Source organism: Malus domestica, chromosome 08 (genome assembly GCF_042453785.1).
Source record: "Malus domestica chromosome 08, GDT2T_hap1".
Taxonomy (NCBI): Eukaryota; Viridiplantae; Streptophyta; class Magnoliopsida; order Rosales; family Rosaceae; genus Malus; species Malus domestica.
In genome coordinates, this window is record NC_091668.1 from 9,001,660 (window position 1) to 9,025,797 (window position 24,138).

Below are 24,138 nucleotides of genomic sequence, written 5' to 3' on the forward strand. Positions count from 1 at the left end.
CCTCAGTAAGCATGTTATCTCAAAGCTTTTCATAAAACGTAATCATTAAATCATGCCTTTCATGCATGCATTTCTACTATAAAAACATGCATTTTAGAAGGGGTCCACTCACAGTACTTCGCCGCCGAAGAATCACGGAGCTAGCGAAGACGAAAACGCCACTATAATTGCCCTTAAACACATAAAGAGTCCAATTAATAAAACTATATAATAGCAATTGAATTTGGGAAAAAGGACTTTGGAAACGTATTCAGAATGTCGAATTACCCTAAGATGGGTCCCAGATAAATTTCGTAAAAGTCAATAGAATATTCCACATAAAGTGTTTGGGCCGGCTAGGGTATAGGGTTTTGGTCTCAAATGGCTTTGGGGTTTAATAATTAAAAAGGGTATGGGTTGAAAAGGTTTAAAGGGTTTAGTGGCTAACAAGCTTAAGGCCCTAACAGAAATGGCCCAAGGCCTTTGGGTTTTAAAACAAAAAACAAAATAAATAAAACTAAAAAGGGTTTGAAAGGTATTGGGCTTGAAAGCCCGGCCCAATTGTTTTGGGTTTGAAATAAAATAAAATAAAAGGAGTTGCATTGGGTTTAAGCACGGCCCAAAGGGCCTGGTTTGAATGGGTTTAGGCCCAAAGGCCTTGGTTTCTTGGTCTAGCCGGAGAAGAAGGCCGGAATTCAGCCAGAAACTTCCCTAACTTTAAATGTTCATAACTTTGTCAAAGCTCAACAAAATCGAGTGATTCAAAAATGAAAATCATAGTTCTCGAAGAGACGAAGAGAATGGTACCTCGCACAACGTCTAACTAGCTGTGGTTTGGCCGAAAAACGCCTCGAAATCCACAGAGGTCGCCGGAAACTAGGTAAGATTCAAATGGGTATAACTTCTTCAATACTCAACAAAATTGGGTGAAACAAAAAGGAAAGTTGTAGTACTCAGCAAGACAAAGAGATTGATACCTTGCATGCCAGCCAACTCGTCATGGTTTGGCCGGAATTGCCTCGAAAGTAATGGAATCCTCGCCGGAAATCTGGGGAAAGCTCCCCGAGTTGTTTCTCACTACAAACCTTCACCAAAGTACCTAAAATGAGTCCTAACTAGAGTTTGATCGATCTAAGGAAGATTAGAGAGAGTCTCGAAGCTTACCAAGGTTGAGGGTTCACCGAAGGAGGGAGTTGTTCTCCGAGCTTACGGTTTCGAAGGTTGGTATTCGTTCTTTCCTCCGTTGAGATGGTGACTTGGTGTATTCATGAAAGTGTGTATGGGTGTGTGTGTGTACGGTTGTATGTATGGGTGTCGATCGGGAAAGAGCCCGAGAGAGAGGTGAGCTCGAAAAAGAGAGATAAAGGAGAGTGAGGGAGAAGAGAAAAGAGAAATAAAAAGACTTTTCAAAAAAATAAAAGAAAATGGAAAGGGAACTGGGGGACAAAACAGGGGTGGGCCCGTTGGGCACACCATTTAAGACCTAAAAACAATTTTAAAAGCAAGATAATCTCAAACTTAGTGAAAATACAATTTAAATTAGGGGTGGGTGTAACAAGAAAGCCAGGTATCTCTCATCTAAGAGTTTTTGGAAGCATAGCCCATGTACATGTATCAGACGAGAGGAGAACCAAACTCGACGACAAAAGTGAGAAGTTCATCTTCATCGGATATGATTCAAATTCAAAAGGCTATAAGCTGTATAATCCGAACAATGGGAAGACGTTGATCAGTCGAGACGTGACGTTCGATGAAGAAGGAGAATGAGATCTTGGCTCTCATGCAAGTGATCTCAGCTTCTTTCCCCAGTTTGGAGAAGAGAATAAACAAGGGATGATGGAGAAAGCAAGAGAGGTTCAACAAGAATCCACTACCCCACATGCCTCACCGACATCAACCAATCATGGTAATTCACCAACATCAGCATCGTCAAGTGGGAGCCTAAATGAAAGAGAAGTATCACGCACAAGAAGTATACGAGATCTCTATGAGGTAGCTGAAAGACTTGATAATCCTACGTTTTTCTGTCTCTTTGGTGATTGTGAACCAATTGACTTCCAATAAGCATTGCAAGATGCTAAGTGGAAGAAAGCAATGGATGAAGAAATTGAAGCAATCTAGAAGAATGATACATGGGAACTCGCTAGTCTTCCGAAATGACACAGCCATCGGAGTCAAGTGGGTGTACAAGACAAAGAAAAATGCCAACGGAGAGGTCCAAAGAGACAAGGCGAAACTAATGGCGAAGGGTTACAGTCTAAGAGCTGGAATCGACTATGATGAGGTATTTGCACCCGTTGCTCGTTTGGAAATGATACGATTACTAATTTCTTTGGCAGCTCAAAACAGTTGGAAGATTCAACAAATGGATGTAAAGTCCGCCTTCTTAAATAGAGTCCTTGAATAAAAACTCTACATTTAGCAACCGTCAGGCTATGAAATTAAAGGGCATGAAGACAAAGTTATGAAGCTAAAGAAAGCCCTCTATGGGTTAAAACAAGTGCCACGAGCATGGATAGTCGCATTGACAAGTACTTCCAAGAAAACAAATTCACCAAGTGCCCTCATGAACATGCTCTCTACGTCAAAGTCAAACATGGAGATATTCTAATTGTGTGCTTATATGTGGATGATCTAATCTTCACCGGAAGTAATCCAAGCATGTATGAAGAGTTCAAGAGAGTGATGACCAAAGAATTCGAGATGACTGACATCGGGTTAATGGCATACTACCTAGGCATTGAAGTCAAGCAGAACGAAGAAGGCATTTTCATCTCCCAAGAAAGCTACACAAAGAAGATACTGAAAAAGTTCAAAATGGACAATTGCAAGCCCATAAGCACGCCAGTAGAGTGTGGAGTCAAACTAACCAAGCATGACGAAGGAGAAAGTGTAGATCCAATATTTTTCAAGAGTTTAGTTAAAAGCTTGCGCTACTTGACATGCACAAGACCAAACATCCTCTATACCGTCAGATTAGTTAGTCGCTACATGGAGAATCCTATAACTACACACTTGAAGACCGCTAAAAGAATTCTTCGATACCTTAAAGGTAGTATTAACTTTGGCTTATTCTATTCAAGTTCTAGTAACTACAAACTTGTTGGATATAGCGACAGTGATTGGGCAGGAGATTTCGACGATAGAAAAAGCACTACTGGATTTGTGTTCTTCATGGGAGACACTGCATTCACATGGATGTCAAAGAAGCAACCGATTGTCACTCTCTATACTTGCGAAGCTGAATACGTAGCTGCTACCTCATGTGTCTGTCATGCAATCTAGCTAAGAAAGTTGCTAAAAGAATTAAGCATGCCATAAGAAGAGCCAACAAAGATCTATGTCGGCAACAAGTTTGCAATAGCTCTAGCAAAGAATCCAGTATTCCATGACAGGAGCAAACACATGGATACCCACTATCATTACATAAGAGAGTGTATTGCAAGAAAGGATGTGCAAGTGGAATACGTGAAGTCTTAAGACCAAATTGCAGACATATTCACTAAGCCACTCAAACAAGAAGACTTCATCAGACTGAGGAACTCAATCGGCGTCACAAGACAAGATTAAGGGGGGATGTTGAATTGTAATCTTGTCTTGGCCCAAGACAATTGATCCGGCCCATACACAAAGAAAGATCCATGCACATGCTAAGAGTTCTAGCAAATTCAAGTTGGTGGAATGCATGCATAAATATCTAAGGCTTTTTGTAGAAAGATCTAAAATCTTGTAAAATTGTGTGGTTGTTAAGCATTAGCTAGAACGTTCTAGCAATGTCAAAGTTGGCAAACCTTGCCTATAAATAGGTGAGGTGCTAAGCTATGTGATGTAACAACCAAGAGAGCAAGTAGTGAGAAGTGAGAAGAAGCAACAAAGCTTATAAGAGTGTTTGAGTGTTTCCTCTTGTACTAAGTTTGTGAGTGAAAAAAAAATCTTGTGCAATACTTTGAGTATTCTTTTTTTCTCTTGCCTATCAATTTCGCTGTATTACATTATTTTTTGTGAGATAAACATCTTCAAAGTAGTGAAGTCTTTTTAAGCCCCAACACTAGAGGGACTGACAGGAGTGCAGGTACGTAATGCATCTGTGGGTTCATGATGGATCTAATCTACAAGAGACCGAGCATTTTCTCGGAATATCGTCGGAAAATGGTAGCAGCTATGGATGAGGTGAACATACGAGTTCCGGGTACGATGCCATGAGGAATTACAGTATATCATTACCACCAGGAAGTGGTGGGAGATGACCGGCTACATGTGGTGAACAGCCCCATTCTATTCTATGTACAAAAAGTATAAAAATATTTGTCTAAATGTTTGTCATTTTATCCTATCTGTATTGACAAATGTGTTAAAATATTTTTTTTTTGTGTGTTAAAAAAAGGTAAAAAGTATGCATGCACGTGTGTTATACATTAGAGTTTTTAAAAATGTGTAATGTTGTGAATGACTGAAATCTGTACGGAAAATTGAAGTGTTTTAAAATACGCTAGTACATATATTATATAGAGAGCTTTAATGAAAAGAGTTTGAGCTAAGTTTATTTTAATAAAAAACCATCCTATAACTTTATTTAATGGAAATGGTTTAAACTTTAATGAAAATGACAAAAGTTAATATAATAAAAAATAAAATAAAAAAAAGTAATAAAAAGCTGACGCACAGGACCCACGCGTCAGTCACACACTACTTCTAAAACTGGAAGGTACTACACTATTTTTGAAATTTAACACTATTTTTGAAACTTAATATTATTTTTGAAAACTGAACACTAATTAATTCTGAAACTAAACATGAGTACTACATTATTTCTGAAATTGAACACGGGTATTACACTAATTTCGAAATTGAACACATACACTATTTTTAAAACTGTAATACAGGTTTACGTGCACTAACTATTTTTGAAAATGGACACGGGTTGGCATATAATAGAATCATTTTAAAACTGTCAAGCATCGCATAGATTAACCACCGTTATAGATTATCTTCAAACTCGTGATTAATTTTTTTTTTCAGTATGAACTTAAGAGCCTATTAAATCAATTTATACCCAAGTTATCAACAAGGGACGTGGATAATTCATCAATAAGGATGAATTGTATAACCTGAAGGGGAGGGCCCCAATTGGTAGAAAAAAAATCGCAACCCCTGGAGTTATCCTGCACTTGGAAGAAGAAGTAGAAAAATGAATAAATATAGTGATAATTTGATTCTTCGTCGCCATAGTAAATAGGTGAGAAATTAGAATTTGTTTCTTCATCTTTACAAAAAATAAATAAAAACAAAAATAGGAGTAATTAATTGTGACACATTCACTAAAGCAGACAGCTAATGCGGTCCACTTATTGAACAGGGTTCTATAGTCGGTCCGCAACCCCTGGATGCTGAAGGCGTCCTTGGGGTGATCTAGTAGTTCCTACGGGGTGGAGACAATGGGGTCAGTCCATGGATTTTTCTTCTTTATGACGCATTTCGCTTAAAGGGTTGAAGGGAGATAGTGCATCAAGCTGTTTGCAAGGGCCAACTTGATATTGCAGTCAGTTTGATAATGATTGAGTGACATTGCTTCTTCAGCCCGAACCAAGGAATCCCTTAAATATGATGCAAAATGAATCTTGTTCTATCGTTGGTCAGAGATTTATCTATGAACATTATGAATCGGAGTTTGAAGAAGGCGAAGGAGTCCTCGACCCACAACGGATAAAGGAGGATTTATTCAATCACATAGTTTGGGTTCCACTGAAAGTGGGGATGATTGAGATTGTTTAAGCAACTCACATAATCGTTGACCTCTTGCCAATTGATTATGAGTAGCTTTATCAAGATTAGAAGCAAATTATGCAAAGGCTTCTAATTCTACAAATTGTGCCAATTCCAATTTTGATTTGCCAGCTACTTATTTCATGGCTTTAATTTGAGCTGTAGATCCTACCCTAGAAACTGAAATACCTTATTATACTCCTGACTATGAAACCAAAGATACTGATATTTTGGTAGCATTTTGTGTAACTCCTCAACCTGGTGTTCCACCTGAGGAAACAAGGGCCGATGTAGCTGTTGAATCTTCTACTGGTACATGGACAACTGTATGGACTGACGCTAGCCTTAAACGATGGATACTAGGCGCTATGCTTATCGACCCGTGGAGTGCTATAGCTAATGCGTTAAGTGTCCCGCCTTGGGAGTACGTTCGCAAGAATGAATATATATATATATATATATATATATATATATATATATATATATATGTATGTATATATGTATGTATGTATGTATATATATGATGTGGAGAAAGAAAACGATTTTGTAAACACCAGAAAAGCAGATATAACCAATACCCAAAGAAGAGGATTTTCAATGTGATCGGAACACGAGGTGGTACACCACGTGTTATTATACAAATGGTGGGGTGTGTGTGTTAAAAAATTAATAACTTAAAAAATAAAGTTTTTTAATACTTATATAAAAACACGTGGTGTACCATCCATATTCCGGTCTCAATGAAAAATTTCTCTATCGAAGAGAGGAATTGGTCGACAAGTGGAATTGAGTTGGCAAGTGGGCTTAGAGGCGCTTTGTTAGGTGATTATTTGTTGTTTTGTTTTTTTTTTTCTCGTTCTTACCATTAAATAAAATTATCATAAGGCTTTTAGTTAAAATTTAAAATTTTGAAGTCATTTTTATTAGTTTTCCTTATTATATTATAAGTATGTAGACGAATTTACCAACTATGTTAGGAAGGGCCTAGCGTCTCGTTAAATCGTCTCATGCGTTCCAAAAAGAAAAAGAAGAGGTGGCAATGACATGGAAATAAAACTAAACTTCCATAAAATATTTTGATAGAGGAATTTTGTGAAGTTAAAATAGATCCAACCTCCATCTTTCTCATTTGCCGTTTAGGTTTGCAATTCTACAATAATAGGTAGGCTGTTGGATGAAAATTTACTGTCAAAATATTTGGCCCTTGATATTATCTCTGGTCAATAATAATACACATAAAATCCATGTATTTTAGATGTATTTTAACATATTTTTAAGAAAAATAATTAAAAACTAAATAATTATTAAAATATAAAAAAATGGCCAAGTTTTCAGATTATTTTTTAGCCAAGCTACCGAATAATACAAGTACGTATTCGTTCCGTATTTTACTAACTATGCTTCCTACTATATATGGATGAATTGTCGAACGTAATTGGACTACAAGGAGCAGCATTTCAGTGGGAAGAGAGATTTTAGAAAGAGAAGTTCTGAAGCAATAGCACAAGTAGAAGCAATGCAAGAATAGATAATTATTGTGGATCAGATGATAGACAAATGAAAAAAGTATAGGTTAGCCAATGATAAATTCGATTCATTAGGTTCTTCGATTTGTTCGGAAAATAAACGAGACAAGAAAACGTCTTGCACTAGGATTAAAAGGAACAACCTCAAATGGACCACGATAAAATTTCGGGTCTATTTCTTGGTGAACATGATCTGACATACTCTCTTCAATCCCTTCATTTATGTGCCAGAATAAAGAGAGATTAAATTAACTATCCAATGAATTAAATTATTTCTACTTATAATTCTCGACTCTGATAATCTATAACTAATTTCATTCAGCATATAAGACCACACATGTTTACACAGACAAACATAAAAGAAGAGATCTAGGATGTGCACCTATCCGTTAACACCAGCACGCACCCTCCGCTCCGGCGCCCGGCAATCTAACTAAAGGAGGGAGCTAGCTAAGCTACCGGTACAGTATCCTTCGTATCGTAACTTGAGGTTTTTGAAGTAGTTCCAATCTACCACGGTCTTATGGAAGCTGGAACAGATTGGACATCCCGCTGTGAAGACATTGGTCGAAGAAAGAAAGGCTACGGTTATATAACTCCAAATGGTTTTAACCCCTGCTGCTACCACCTAATCTAGCGTCGTCTTCCTGCAACCACAAATAAGGAAGCTGTGTTATAACCCAGGAGTTGTACGGAAACTTGTTAGCTTACGTTGAGAAATTTATGACCGTACTGTCAGAGAATGTCAAAGGACGCTCCTCCTCTCCCGTCTCTCTTTGATCAGACCAACCTGTGAAACCGCTCTCAGTTTTTGAGTTTCGCCTACTAGATTCTTCATGTAAGCTTTCATTGTGAACTCCTCGGTGAACTCCTCGGTACAAGTGTTTCAATATCAAAAGGGCAGTATCATAATCCCTCCAATAGTTTCTGCACACCAAGACTCACCCATTAAATGAGGAACAGATACGTTTTCAAATGAATACGAGGAACATTCGAGTAAAAGATAAAGGCAACAAGAGCTGAATTTAATATGGCCGTTCAACAATTGCCAAAAAAAAAAAATCCCAGCAAGGAAATAAACAAACATGGCTTGGGGATACACGAAAACATGCATCAACAGTATACAGTAGTTTATTAGAGAGAAAAAAAAAAGATTAATAACAATCCCAATTGCATGTACAAGGAAACATTCGAAGTGAATACGTACGTATGTGCTCCAATTGCAGCAAGATACGGATGTTGAAATGTCTTATCCTGCATGATCACCAAAGACTCATTGAGGAATCAAAGAAATGAGCTGGTAGTGATGACATAAGGGAAGTAATTGTTATGCCTAACTGAGATAAAGAAAAGCAACAAAGCTATAAGGCAATCAAATGGAAGGCATATTTCTGAAAAGAAAAATCAATGAGAATCAATGAGAATCAATGGATGCACAAGAATGAGTGTGAATTCTTGTGTGTGTCTGTGTTTGTATGTCTATGTAGAGTTGTAGACTGAATGAGGTGGTGGGAATATCTACGCACTTGAAGCACATGATCAATCCGGCCTTCTTTACTTCCTGTTACTCTTTCCATCATAAGAGAACCGTATGATCTCACTTCCTTTTCTTGGGTTGTTTCTGATTCTTCTGCTATATAACCAAAACAAAAAAGCGAGATCACTACAGAGGGCCACTTTTATTAAAAATTTATTCTTTGATGTCAATATCATTAAAAAGAGGAGGATATAGATTGAAGAAGCAAATAAAAAATAAATAAATCTGCTACCTTCTAGGTTGTCCGAGCTTCTTGACTGGCAAACTGTCAGCACTTTAACCTGTGTTCAAACATACAGAACCTTGATTTTATAACAACTTCTAACATAGTATAGGAACCAAATCATAGATGTAAATCGAATAACACAATTTTGTTAAAAAAAAAAGGACTGATTAAACCCTAAGTCCCAATATGTTTTACTAGCAGAATCTCATATAAAGAAATCATTATATTTTGGTCGCATGATTAATCTATTAAGAACCAATGCAAGGATGAGTAGTTTTAGACTGGTGCTGGCACCTATATGTTGGCAGTAGGCACGCAACCTTGAAACTTAGTTTATGTACACTTAAGTTAGCCATACTATATTGTGTAAACTAATTTGTACACAGAGAGAGAGAGAGAGAGAGAGAGAGAGAGAGAGAGAGAGAGAGAATTCACATATTCAAAGTCCAAAACCCTAGTTTACTGAGACTATCATAACATATATACAATTACTATACATACGGCTGATGTATGACCATAACAGATTAGAAGTTATATCAATTTCTAGAAGTCTAACCACGCCTACCTTTACGAAGTTTAGACGATCCATTATTGCTTGAGAACGAGCAGCTAAATCTTCAGTAAATTCCTACATCACAAAGCAGTGTGCGAGTGAGAGAGAGAGAGAGAGAGAGAACGCGTGGGGAAGGGGGAAGTTAAGGTGGGCGATCCAAAATCATGCATATGTTAAAAATTATTTACCTGAAATCCAATATGCATCCGCTTTCCACCTTTGTGATAGGGTATGATAACAGGCCGCTTGCCGATGTATTCTTTACATACAAGTGGTTCTATTCTGCATTTCAATATGAGAAAAGTTCTATCATGTGCTCCTAGATCAACATGTACAATTAAACAAGAGAACCCAAAATAATAAAATAAATAAGTGATAAACATAAAGTTGTTTTATGCGTATACAAGAACTTCCTGATGATATCATCAGATTTTTTGCACTGTCAGCAAACTAAGTGGAATCTATTCAATAAAAGGTTCATGTCATGCACTGCAAACCATATCCCTAAGAGAAACGACATCTGGTACTGGTTCAACTTAAATTGGATTTCATATTAATAAATACAAACATCATGAGAGCTGGATTGTAACAGACCTATATGCAACAGGATCAAAGGGGTGAAATATATTGAATATTTGCCGACAAGCTGGCATCTCCTCACTTATATTTTCCTCTTCCCAATATTCTTTCCCCTTTCCTGAAATGAAATGATACAGTATATTAAATCTCAGATTCAGGTCTCAAATCAAAAGCAGACAAGCATATCCGAAGTTATATCTCCTGGCAGATCTTCAATTTATTAAGTAAAGATATACAAGGGGAATAAGCCAATGCACAAAGCAACAAAACAACCTTAAACACGGGTTACCACCATCCCACCATTATACATCATGAAAATAGCATGCACCATTTCAATCACAGAAAAAACCCCACTCAGTAGAAGCAACACAGATGTCACCAAATATCTGAATTTCTACCATTGAGAAGTTAAAGTTGTTTGTACCATACTTGACCAATCCCGAAACTACCAAGCACTGGTCAACTTTATACCTTCAAGGATCCACTAAGGGGTTCATGTTGAGGCACCCTTGCCAAAGCACAAGAGTTTCCCTCCAACCAGGAGGCCAATCACAGCACGACACATGTCAACGTCAGAATAAAGCTCATAGAGTCCCACATCTACCACGAACAAAAGCTGGAGACTCTCCTCAACTACAAAAGAAGACCATTCTCCTACAATGAATCCCTAAAGTCATTATTGTACTTAAACTAGTCATTAGAACTCACTAATGATGATTATGTTTGAACCTATGTATTTGTGTAAACCCTTCACTATTAATGAGAACTCCTCTATATGGCCAAACTTAGGGTGAACCCCGTACATCTTGTGTTTGCTTCCCTTTCTCTATCTCTTTACATATTTATCCTCACTAGTGACCAGAGCAACCGAGCGAAGGTCACAAACTTGACACTTTACGTTGTTCCAAAGTCTTCACTGATTTTGTGCATTAACAAAAGCACCAATAGATACAGTAACAAAAATAAAATATTCTTGAAAGAAGCCCAATATAACTAGACACAGCACACACGTAATGCATATAAGAGCATCAAAACATCCTTCACAGAAAGAAATCAAGAATTTGGGTAAGCAAAGCACCAACATGTAAAGCATATTAAGACATAATCATTGACCATTACCAATCCCAATACGAATATTACGAAGGGCAAGAAAAACCCCAAGGGGTGATCCAACTGCAAAGAATGTATCAACCTGAAATGTGAAGAGTTACAGTTAATGAGTGGTGAAATTCAAAATTTAAATTTTGTACATGCTACTATCAAAATGGAAGAGGGATATACAATAAATGGACAATTTTCTTGCACCTTGAATTCAAGTTTTGTATATGTGATATAAGGGGTATGATTCTTGGGTGAGCCATCTGGCACAACAGGCAATTCCTCATAAATGGGTTGCTTTGCCACAGTTGCAAGAACCTCTTCATTTTCTGTTCAGATTATGTATATGAACACTAAGAGCTCCTTTCATACACTAGAAGCAAAAATTAAATGAAAAATGAACAATAAGAAATCCAAATATCATAGAGCACCTTGATGCAATCCTGGACTATGACCTCTATCACGGCATTTGGCTTCCAATTCTGCTATTTTGGATTTGTGTGCATCAATCTGGAAAATAGAGAATTCATTGAATATATGCATTGTATATAAATGGTGCCCACAAAAGGCTAGGCAGAATAACCTATCCAATTATATAATCTCACCTCTTCCCTCAGCAATTTGACTACTTCATCTTTATTGTTTGTTTCTTTGCATACTTCTTCAACCACATCCTCAGGACCAACAACCGGGACTCCACAGTTTATGCTTTTGGTTTCATCCAACCCATCCCATTTAAGCATGTCGCTTGCTTGGCAAACTGATTCATTGACAAATGTATCACCATGTGGTTGTTTCGAGTCCATAGACCGTGCAATGACCTCATTAGAATCTGATGTGTTGCAACCAACAACAGTCGAGGCATCTTCAGCATTTCCATCCTCATGTATCAATAGAGGTGGTTGTGCATTCATACTTCCATCATCAATTGAACCCATAATGTCATCAGTTTGATTATTTACAAAAGTGATTGCATCTCCCAAATTACTCGGAGTGTTGTACGTAGATTGATTGTCGATATCAGGAGAAGGTTCTCTGTCTCTAGCATGTTCTTTGAACATCGAATCCATTGGAAACAGGGAGGAAAAATTCTCCTGATGACAAAGGATATCATAGGAGAGGACACTTCCCAAAGAATGGCCAAATATGGAAACCTATGTGGATGTGAGACGAAAGCACTTAATTTAAATCCAAACTTATATAGACAAACCATGATTAAAGAATATAGTGATATGTTTTTTAACTGCCTACCTTTCCATCATAACCTGAATTTCTCCGAAGAAATTTTAAATATAACCGATTTAATTGGTTGGATACCTGGTGGGAAAAAAGTGTGCAATTAAGATGCCATTCACATCCAAAAATTCAGGCAAAAGTATTAGAAAAGTGAAACATGATATCATCCCAACAATATCAAACCATTGAAATTAAACGATCAAGTATGCACTACCGCGTCGATGATGTCCTGACAATAGATGGGACTCATGTAGTATAACACATCATGAACAGTTGCACTCAGCATGACACGCAAACCCTTAACACCATCTAAAGTACATTTTTCGACTGCAGTTTCACCACTTAGCTTCAAACCCTTTCTCCACTGAAATAAAAAGATCAATCAGCTAGAGTATTGAAAAAACAATGAAACAAAAAAACAGGAAACTAAGGTGAGGACATAAAAGGCACAAACGAAAAATAAGGAATAAAAATGAGAAAATGAAGAAGAAACTAAACCAGATTAGAAGTTTGAAAAGGTACCATATAAATCCAAAATGACATTAGACAGAGGCATGCAACATATCAGAACAGGTTGCAGCTTATACCACAACAAATCAGCCACCTTAAATAATTTTCATCTTCCAGTATAGAAATATTGTCATATCATGGTACCAAAGAGTGATAGCCAAATTCAAATTCATGATTCTAAAATCTCCAAGATGTTTTAAAATATACTTTCCAGGGGTGTCAGGAGACTAACAAGCTTCAATGTCAGAAGATTTTACATTATTTTATTTCAGTTTTATTTTTATTTTTTACGAAACAATTTTTATAAACAACAGAAGGATTACAAAAAGTGGATAAGGAATCCACCAACTAAGAACAAACCTAAAGTACCAGACCAGACCTCTTAAATAGAACTCATTTATATAGACCAGACCGTTTCTGCAGGGAGATTATTAATAATTCATATTTAAGGAGAAGAATAATGACCATCAAATGTTCTTACTTTGGGAAACGAATATTCACTCATTTTTAAGGAGAAGAATGATGATCAACATTATGATAGACAACCATATACAACACCATGGGTGCTCTCTTACCTCCCTGTTTATATATACTATAAAAACACAACTAGTTTCACGAGTATCACTGAAGTGGTGATTCACTTTATTTCATATAGTACAAAACAGGAGTTTTGTGATAATTAAAAAGAAATTAAGTAGAAAGAAAATGGGCTGAATAGCATACAAAATAGATTGCTTACCTGGCATGGGATAAAAAGAACCCTTTGGGAGTCACGTTGGTGTGAAGTAAGATGTGTTTCAGCAAGACTTGCTGTTATACGGTGAAAACTAGCTACATCATCAACTAAATTGGATTTCTCCAATCTTTGACCAATTCCATGAACCATGAAAACAAGGTGTCGAACAGGAACCTAATAAAATATGCAACATCAACCTTATTACTTTCAAAAAAACCAAGAAAACTTAAATGAAATGAAAGCTTACTGCTGCAAATAGCTGGTTAATGAAAAACAAAAATTATTGAATAAGAAACAAAGACCGCAACAGACTCAATGAAGGAGCACCTTTCTTTTTAGGCAAATTAAATTTAAAGTTCCAGTTATGCCAGTTATATATCAGAGCAACCCACCTTCACTTTCCTAGCAAAATTATTATCATACACTTGTCACCTTGAAACTAAGTATCAACCAAACTAAGTATCTTCTGGTTCGTCAATGGCTCAAATTGTTCAGGGACATTATAAAGAACTTGTTACCAACTAGTCAACTAAACTATTTCCCGGCCTGACAATTTCCTTGGACAGGGATTTTGGTAGATAGCTTCAGTACCACAACTTACCCAGGATTTCACAGTAAACAAAACAACAAAAAACACTCGAATCCATAACAAGAATCCAAGTCAGGCAGGCAAGATATCCATTCTTCCCAGCTGTGTAACTATAGATCACTAAGAAGTGTATGAAGACATTGGTCAGGGAAGAACACGCATATATTATTGGTACAAGTTGTATGAAGGAAAGAATATATGAAAAGAATAAGACCAAACCTAACAACAACATTATTATTTGATATGTGAAAATGCATACCTGTGAGCAATAATCATCCCTTTCCTCCTCCTTCTGCTGGCGCAATTCATCCTATAATGGAAAGTTTGTGAGAAAAATGATAAGTTTTTTATTTTTATTTTTTTAAAGCACAAAGAAGATTTTCTTTTGCTGGAAATGGTTGAAATCCTCATTTCAAAAATCAGAACTGAACAAGATAAATAAGACAACGCTGGGGCAAAGCAAACATACAGTTAAGAAACAATGGCAATTGTTCATGTGCTACCACTAGAGATTTGAATGTAACTGCCTGACCAAACCCTTACCATCACGAAATGCAATGACACATAAAACCTATTATCATGGTAGCAACTAATTTTTCCTGTTGTTTTGTTGTCTTTTCCTTTTCCTCTTGTTATCATTATTACAATTTGCACCTAAAATATATAGACAGGCTTTGGAACACTGGCTGTTTTTTATAAAAGTTAAAGATGACTGCTTCATTCTTGGAGCAAAAATACTATGATAAAATCTAGGAGCAAATACCATGCATGCCTTGCTTAAATAGTTTCAGTAAATCTGAGAAGCAATTTTCATTTTCTGTTTAAAAGTTTTAAGGATTATCTGAAATTTTATAAATACACCAGCTACTGAATAGAATGCCAGACTTCCAACAAAATTCAGATCAGATTTTTCCAACTTCAAACGTCCATTAGAATCCAAAGCATAGACACCATAAGATTAAGATGATATAACAGAAAAGTTCACACAGCAATAAGTGTAATTACACAAGTACCAAAAAGAAACAACAAATCTGGCATCAATTACAAAATTGCTCAAACAAATTCAAGAATTTGACTCATATAAATATCCCAAAAAGATAAAACATTGAAAAAAAATATTGAAGGCAGTGTCGGAACTTATCCTATCAAAGAATTTATCAGGGGCAAAATAGACACCTGGGTGGATTTCGAAGAGTGAGATGCTGAATATCCACGCCTTAACTTCATTCCATTTCCACCTAAAGAAATGACACTAGAAAAACCAGAAGCGTGTATATTTAGCCAAGCCTCCCAAGTGTTATCTTCTCCTGTGAAAAGCGCATGGAGTCCCTAAAAGTGCATCCCCAGGATGTGTTTAAGAATACAACAATAAAATAATAAAATGTCTTTTCCAAATAGCAATACACTTACAGGTGTAGAGCCTTGCAATTCAACTCGAGCTGCAAAAAGTCCAGAGGGCTGAAACGTTCTCCGGTGCCAAACCTGGAGATGAAAAGTTCCAACTTATACCGCGTATACCAAATGAGATTCAGAACATGAGTCTAAAAATGGAAGAGCACATTGTACAAGGGGCCGACTGAAACAGTCTTAAAATCATTCCATAATTTTTTTATGTTTTGAACTTAAAATAATACCCTGAATCAAATTAAATTAAGGGAGTATCAAACTTTCTGACACATAGAATCTGGATAAAAGTTACCAAATAGACAATGAGAAGAACATGTAAATGTTTAAATTCACCCAAATTAATGCGGCTAACCTGACTACGATATGCAACCTCTAACTGTTCAGAAACATCTTCACGCAATGGGAGCCAATCAGCCCCTTTACGAGCAAACCAGTGACCTCTTAAGACACGCCGGTTTTCTCCATCCCAGTAAACAGGGAAAGAATGTCGCTTCACTAAATCTACCTGCAGCAATTACATGACTATGTCAACTCAATCAATCACACCTTCATCCAGAATATAGTTGGAGTCGGTTCATTTCACTCAACACACTTCAGACTAAGAAACCAATGTATATCTAATCATGCAAACAACATCATGAGAGTTTTGCTGAAAATCATACAAAACTTTCCCCGCATCAACTCAACTGGATTCATGAACAACTACTACTTAAGAGAACACCACGAAAGACTTGCCAGAGCATGCAAATGAGTTGATTGGTACTGGATAGCTACATTTTCAGGTCCACAGGCATTTCTCTACTCTTTACACTGACACAGAAAACCTTGGAAATAGAAGGCTGACCTCATAAAGCCCTCCCTTAACAGGGACACCAACTCTCTCTTCTTCCACTTGATTTAACTCAACTGACCGTCCTCTTTCTAAAGAAAATGAACTCTGCCGCTGAGCCACCTTCTTACTTGAACTAGGCTGCTCTTTCGGGCCTTCGCTACATTCTGCATACTCCTTCCACCAACAAGAAAGCAACTCTTCCTCCCTCTACATACATGCAAATCCAACCCTCAAGTAATTAGACTAATTCAAACACAAAAACATCACAAAAACGCAAATTTATACATAACAAACCAAACGTACCTGCAAAAACGATACCTCGATTGCCAGAGAGTCCCTCATACCGAACCGAAAATATTCGCCTTTCCCCACCATCTCACTCTTTGGGACTGAAGCAGCCACATCTGCACAATCCCAGAAGCAGAATATTACCAATTGTGAGTCAAATGTGAATTGAGAAGTAGAAACACACACTAAAACTTGGAATTTGAATTTAGTGAGATTCGAATTACCATTCTCCGCCAATGGAACTTTGCAAAAGTACCACCGGACATCGCTGCCGTCGGACGGGCTTCTAGTCTGAGCTAAGTACTTCTGGTGGCCCTTACACTTACCAATCTCATCTTCCAATTTCGCGATATTACTCGGCGAGTTCTTCAGCAAATCCGGAAACATTTCTTCCGCTTGCGCCGCACGCTTCGCCTCCGAATCCGCCATGCCCATACTCCAGTTCCTTCCCCCCCCCCCCCTTTTCAAATCCCCAACTCAAAAGCTCCTCCTTTTCAATTCATCCCAAAACACTAATCGCCGGCGCCGGAAACACTATCAGAAACAATGGAATTGGGTCGGGATTTTATAGTGGAACTCGGAATTTGAGAATTTGTGAGAGGAGCGCCAGGAAGTGGAATGCAAAACCCAAATGGTTGCGGAATTTGCGGAGAGTGAATCTGGAAAAATCATGACTGAGAAGGAAGAGATGAGAAGGAAATGCGAGGGACTTGTTGTTCGGAAGAAGAATGACAGCTCTGTCGGTGTTGAATGGAAGGTGGATTGCAACGTCGGCACGCACTTACCGTCGCAATTGGCCGTTGCGACCCCTTTCTTTTTCTTTCTTGTACTTTTTTCATTTTTTAAATAGTTTCCTATGGGCACTTGTACGTTGGTGTGGTATCGAACTTCATTTATTCGTAAATAATTTAATAAAATTTATCGTTTGAAAAAATAAAATTATTTTCTTTTGCGACAACAAAGTCCAAGTAAAACAGGACAAACTTCACGTGGATAAGTATTGAAGTAGGGCCAATAGACGCTACCTGTAAAATAGAATCGCACTAACATTGTAGTACCAAGTGGCCATGTTTAGTTTGATTTTAGTCCCAGTTATAGTTGCAACTTGCAAGCCTTCTCTATTTCTCTCAAAATTTCCATCAACAAAAAGATAAGGAAAACGTTATTTACACCAATTTTTACCCCTCACATAACTTTGTTAATTTTTCTTAATTAATTTTCATCAATTTATTTAATTTAATAGCTGAAAATTAAAAAAAAAGTTTGAGAATTAAGAATAAATGCGTAGGTAGCATTATCCTATTATCTGGTGCCGATTTTAGTTTGAAGGAAGCAAGCTGAACTGGACCGTACTCACCCTAAGCAATGCAGCCCACCGGCCCATTGAAGAAAAATTCAAAATGGCCCGTTGGCCCAATACAGGCTAACCCTAGAAATTGATTTGGGTGGGTCACATTAAATTAACTAAGGGCCCCACTGTATATAAAGCCTTAAACCCTCACATATCACACACGCAGAGTCGTATCCGTTCTGATCAACTCCCTCCATAGCTCCCACCCACTCAAAAACTCCAACCCTCACATTCATCCAAACCCTAGATTCGCCAAGGCCCACCGGCCTAAATAAGTGCTATATGGCGGAGGAGGAGGTTGTGGCGGCCGCGGAAAGCCCTGGGCCGTCGGATCACAAGCGGAAGCTCGAGGATTTGGAGCCTAAAGCAGCACCGGAAATACTTGAGCTCGATTCCGACGGGCAGGATGATGCGAATGCGGAGCCTGGTTGTGCTGAAGAAGTTGATGTGCCGCCTTCTGATGAATCGGAGGCGAAGAGGCCCCGCCTTGTTGACAAGCCCCACGGAATAGGTAATTTTGCTTGAATTCTAGGGTTTTTCTCATCCTTTTGGTTGTGAACTAGTCGCAGGTTCTCTTGTTTTTAGCCGCCGCGAGTAGTTTTTTTCGGTTTTATTTGCTAGAATCTTGTAAATGTGTTTGAAGTGATTTCCTGTAATTGTTTGAATTGATTAGCATTATGAAGTAATTCTTGATTAGGAGTACTTAAATTTGTTATAAAAGAAATATTTTTTGTGCCCTTTTTGTAAAGGATTAGGTAATTTACTAGTTCTTAAGAACTGGTTTGCATGAAAAAAAAAATAAGGGATTTTTTTTTTTGTTTTATTTATCTATTTTAATGTGGCATCTTCTTTGATGGTAACAGCTAGTGAGAATGGCCACCAAGAGGAGGAGGTAGATGAGCCTGAAAAAGAGAATGGGGATCAACCAAATGTTGATAGCGGTGACCCAGAGGTCCCCCAGCCCACATCTGTGGAAGTTACTGAAGCAGTGACCGACGAGCAAAAGTCTGAAGTTAACGAACAACATAATGACATGAATGGTGAGCCGAGTGACACCCAAAAGCCTGCTGAGAATTCTGTGGCGGAAAAAGCTGAGGAACCCCCTCAAGGGGAGTGTCAAGCACACCACGCAGAGGAACCTCAGCAAGGTGGAGCTTACTTTGTGCAACAAGAGCAGCCTTCTGCAAATGAGATTTTGACACACAAAATGGAGGTTCCTAATAATAAGGTCTGCTGCTTACATTCATATTATGTAACTGGGAGCTCTTAGCTCCAATTGGTTCAAATTCCACGTATAACTTCTTCGGAATTCATTTGTAAATATTAGCTGGAAAGAAAAAAATGTGGCCTAAAGTATAAATATATGTGCAGGTTGGGGTTTTAATTGGCAAGTCGGGGGATACTATACGGTACTTGCAATACAATTCTGGAGCAAAGATTCAAATCACAAGGGATTCCGATGCAGACCCATATTCTGCAACCAGGCCTGTGGAGATAATAGGAACTTTGGATAGTATAAGCAAGGCAGAGAAACTGATTAATGCTGTTATTGCAGAGGTCTCTGACTCTGTTTTGTTCTGATTTCCAAGAATCTTGTTCCTCCTATGTAAACTCAATTGGAGATCTGTAGTTTTTTCATGCTGAATATGGTGTACACTTTTTTTCAGGCTGATGCAGGGGGTTCTCCTTCTTTGGTTGCTAGAGGTGTTGCTACTGCACAGGCTGTTGCAGCTGCAGAACAAATTCAGATTCAAGTTCCGAATGAGAAGGTGATTGATTTTCTTCCATGTGTACATGTTCTGTGCCTTTACATTCCATAATACTTTATAAAATTCTAAAAGTTTCTTCTGTAGGTCGGTTTGATAATTGGCAGAGGTGGGGAGACCATTAAAGGTCTGCAGACCACATCAGGGGCACGCATCCAGGTAGTTGATATTGTATGCCTTGCCTTTATGCATGGGAATAGAATGTTGCTCTTTTTTCTTACTGCAACGTGTCCTTACTGCCCTAGTCTTTTTCCTGTCATTTAGTTGATACCCCAACATCTTCCGGAGGGGGATGAATCTAAAGAAAGGACTGTCCGAGTTACTGGCGATAAGAAGCAGATTGAAGTTGCTAAAGAATTGATAAAGGAGGTTATGAATCAGGTTACTATTTGACCTACTCCTCAAAAAAAAAATTTTTTTTTTTGGATTTTTAATTTGTGATTGCCTATACAGAGGTTGTTACGTTTGTGGTGTTTTATTTTCTGTGAGCGGTATTGTGGTTGCTAGTGTGGTTTCTTCTGCCTTGAACCATTGTCACTGTATGGTGGTTGATTTCTTTTGTTTCCTGTACCTATTTCTGATCTCATACACCTGATAGGCATGTTCTACGCTACAAATGGTTGGATACTGTGTAAAAGCATGAGCTTTATGTGTAGCATTGTGCTTTTCTATTTTAATTCTATTTGAAGTGTGCCTGCATAATGGCTTTCCTGCTTAGTTGAAATGCGGTCAACCATATCCTATGCTCATCAAGATTTAAGATAGAGATGGTCAAGTGTTGTTATTTAGATATTGAGTAAAAATGAACTGAGGTATTTGGATGTTTTGATTCCTGTCAATTGTTTTTGGAGACACCGATAAACAAGTACACTTATATAGTATGGTATGATTGGATGTCCAAGAACTGTATTTGCATGCCTGTGACAACTTTTGGTCCATTTGAGGAAAGAATTGTTACCATATTTTGCCATGGGAATGAGAGCATGACCTTTTGCCCCTAAGAGTTTGCAATATTGATGAATGAACCATGCCAACGTCGCTTAATTGCTGTTAGGAAGATCATGTATTCAATCAAAGATGCCGGTTGCCATGATTTTTTTGTGTTGAAGGTGCCAATTTCGAATTGGTTGGCTTTAAAAATGCAGATTTGGCTACTGCATTTTGCATGGGGTCAGCATTGCCTAGACAACCACTATTCACTCTCATCCACCGAAGAAAGGTATCAGGCATTTAATCTCGCAATTGCAGGATGTTAATAGTTGGTAAGATTGCTTTGAGACCTGAAGTTGAAAATCCTAATTTAGTAAGACTATATTTCATTAGCCTTAGTGCTCATAAGCACTTCCAGTATTCTATGCATGACACGTCCGTGGAAAAAATTGATATTCCTGGTGACTTGATGATTCAAAAGAATTTGTATGAAACCATTAGTCTAAGTGTTTGTGTATGATGATATGCTGATGTTCTCAAACTATGTGTACATGTCTTCTGATATGTATCAATGAAGGTACCGGCATTTCTTTGGCTAGGGTCAATTCTAGAATATAACAGTATCTTACGTCTATTACTTGTGACCCATTTGAATCAACTTGAACTAATGCTGAAGAATGTCCCACACACACGTCAAGCAGAATTATCATAGTCCTCAAAGAGTTGAAATCAACATGTGATGTTTCTTGCTTGATACTTTGAAATCCTGACGTGCTTGTGATTCAATGTTGTGGCTTTGCTAGAAATTCTTCGTAACATTTGAGATGATGCCAGTCAAAGTTGGAGTCATTAACATCAACTAATTTTCCTTACTGCATGTTGACTTAAGAGAAAGAAAAAAAGAAAGGGCAATTATTACTCTAGTGTGGTAGTGATAGAATTTTAGCAGCACCTGGCTATCTCTGCTATTTGAGTTTGGAAGGATCTTTATAGGGTAAACTCAAGCATGTAAAACCAGATCTGTGACTTTTGCATTAGAAATCAACTTTGCATTGTATCTTAGTAGTTTACTTTTTGACTGTGAAATGATACATGGATGACTTTGCTGAAAGGGTTATAGTGGGTTTGAACTTATTAGACATTTACAGAGGCACCTGTCAACATATTATCATTTTTTTGTTTGTTTGATAAGACGGGGACTGTGATAGCCAGACAATATAGAACTACCCTGAGTATACATTTTGTTGAACATACTTCTACAATGAATTGTTTGATGGCTTACTATTTGTTTTAGCAACCTTTTAAACTAGTTTGTTTCTATTTAAACAGTTGTCTGCTATGTGTGGTCTCAGACATTATTTTCTTGTATGGTTTGTTGATTGCAATTTCACATTGTATCTTTTGCTATAGTAACTCTTGTTCCTTGTATCCATTCATCACATTCAGTCAAGATAATACACAGGAGCCCTCAAGTTTTAAGAACGCAAGATGTGGCTAGAGCAGCAACTTCTGTATTTAGTTTCTCATTTATTTGTGGCTTTGTTGTTTATATGTACTAATTATTTCATTTTGTGATTTTCTTTGAATAGACTGTGAGGCCATCACCTCTCTCCAGTGGTTTTAATCATCAGGGTTATCGTCCCCATGGACCAGGTGGTCCTCAATGGGGTCCGCGAGGACCTCATCTACCTCAGCCATATTCGTATGATTATCCACAACGAGGACCTTATCCATCCCATAATCCTCAGTACCCTCCTGCGTATGGGGGTTATCCTCAACATATGGGTCCAAGAAGTGGCTATGGTTCTGGTTGGGGGCAAAGGCCACCTTCCAGCATGCCACATGGTGGTGGATATGATTACTATGGTGGACAAGGAGCAGATGCCCCAGTATCTGCCCAACATTCTGCTCCCGTTCCTTCTCATGCTCCTGGCCCATCTCCTAACCCTGCAATGGGTGCACCCTCCCAAGCAAATTACAATTATGGTCATCCGGCAACTTATTCCCAGGCTGCACCTCCTCAGCATAACTATGGGCATGGATACGAAGAACCAAAATATGATAATCATGCTCCAATGCAGTATCCCTACGGAGGACAAGCACCTTCTCAGCAATATCCACAAACTGGAGCTCATCCAGGTTATGGTCCACAGCAGACTTACAGCAAGCCACCACCATATGGCATGCCATCACAAGCTCCAAATCCTCAGTCTTATGGCCCTCCTAGGGCTAGTCAACCAGGAGAAGCGGTTTACCAGGGTTCTGCACAACCTCATTCATATGGTCCAAATGTCCCAGCTCAACAGCCATATCCATATGCATCCAGTGGACCTGCTCAGCAGACCTATCCTGCGTATGGTTCTGCACCAGCTGCTGATGGGTACAGTCAGCCACCACCCGCTTCTGGCTCGGGTTATCCACAACAAGGAGGACAACCTGTTAGTTATGGCCAGCCTGGTGCACAGCAGGCACCCGGCTATGGACAGGCAGCTCCCACTGCAGGGTACGCACAATACCCATCTTCTCAGCAAGGTTACGCTGAGCAGGCTGCTCCAAATGCAGCAGGTTATGGGTACCAGGGGTCTCAAGACCCTGGATATGGAGGAGCCTCTGCAGCAGCATATGGTGCACCAGCAGCTGCGCAGCCAGGCTATGCACAACCAGCAGCTCAACAAACTTATGATCAGTCGATCCCCCAGTCTGCTGGTTATGGAGCTGCACCACCAGCTGCATCAGCTGGTTATGGAAAGACGGTGTCCCCCCAGCCTGGTTATCCCCAGTATGACTCGAGCCAAATGTATGCTGCTGCACCTCGCTGAATATTAGACTAATCTAGTTTCGTCTTTCAGAGTTTCATGTTGTTGTTTGATGCCAGATTCATTTTCCTACTAGTTGTTAGGCCCAATCTGACCGGTTCGCCGAACATTCGCACTTACTGTGTTTTTATATCCATGTAATGCAAGCCCTACCGCTGTATTAAATTGTGAACCTTAACAAGGAATGACATAAAATTTCTGATATATGTGAATTTCTTTTGTCATTATATTTTCAGTCCTATGATTTCTCCAGCAGAGGCATAGGGGATGATATGTTGGGGCAGCTCTTATTTATTTTTCATGTAGTTGTATAGTGTGTAATCATCTCATATTCTGCTTGTGGAGATATTGTGTCATACAACACCCCGTTGCGATCAGGAATTCCCCTTGCTTGGGAGCGCTTTTAGGGCTTCTTT

General features: G+C 38.3%; 3 protein-coding genes across 7 annotated transcripts; 2 read left to right on the forward strand and 1 right to left on the reverse strand.

Moving 5' to 3' along the window:
* Positions 1-2,490: 2,490 nt before the first annotated feature.
* LOC139198011 (uncharacterized mitochondrial protein AtMg00810-like) lies at positions 2,491-3,264 on the forward strand. Its single transcript, XM_070826242.1, has one exon. The coding sequence runs from the start codon at positions 2,491-2,493 to the stop codon at positions 3,262-3,264; it is 774 nt and encodes a 257-aa protein (XP_070682343.1).
* A 4,050-nt stretch (positions 3,265-7,314) lies between these two features.
* On the reverse strand, positions 7,315-17,725 carry LOC103421204 (phospholipase SGR2-like). Of its 4 annotated transcripts, none has more exons than XM_070826193.1 (22): positions 17,084-17,725; positions 16,875-16,975; positions 16,584-16,778; positions 16,092-16,244; positions 15,743-15,814; positions 15,509-15,661; positions 14,592-14,642; positions 13,747-13,917; positions 12,712-12,861; positions 12,513-12,578; positions 11,867-12,415; positions 11,693-11,771; positions 11,469-11,590; positions 11,283-11,355; positions 10,179-10,281; positions 9,773-9,866; positions 9,597-9,659; positions 9,038-9,086; positions 8,795-8,898; positions 8,476-8,522; positions 8,059-8,195; positions 7,315-7,915 (listed from the first exon to the last, which is right to left on the reverse strand). In XM_070826193.1, the coding sequence occupies exons 1-22, from the start codon at positions 17,292-17,294 to the stop codon at positions 7,902-7,904; spliced, it is 2,757 nt and encodes a 918-aa protein (XP_070682294.1). In that variant the 5' UTR covers positions 17,295-17,725; the 3' UTR covers positions 7,315-7,901. The 4 variants fall into 4 exon arrangements, with proteins under 4 accessions (XP_070682294.1, XP_028962749.2, XP_028962752.2 ...); XM_029106916.2 differs by having other exon boundaries at positions 8,002-8,195; XM_029106919.2 differs by having other exon boundaries at positions 8,795-8,901.
* Positions 17,726-18,369: 644 nt separating this feature from the next.
* LOC114826511 (uncharacterized) lies at positions 18,370-23,926 on the forward strand. 2 transcript variants are annotated; one of them, XM_029106920.2, is made up of 7 exons: positions 18,370-18,721; positions 19,074-19,438; positions 19,582-19,767; positions 19,878-19,979; positions 20,064-20,138; positions 20,241-20,357; positions 22,496-23,926. In XM_029106920.2, exons 1-7 carry the CDS (start codon positions 18,493-18,495, stop codon positions 23,723-23,725), a joined length of 2,304 nt encoding a protein of 767 aa, XP_028962753.2. In that variant the 5' UTR covers positions 18,370-18,492; the 3' UTR covers positions 23,726-23,926. The 2 variants fall into 2 exon arrangements, with proteins under 2 accessions (XP_028962753.2, XP_028962754.2); XM_029106921.2 differs by having other exon boundaries at positions 20,064-20,135.
* Positions 23,927-24,138: the final 212 nt, after the last annotated feature.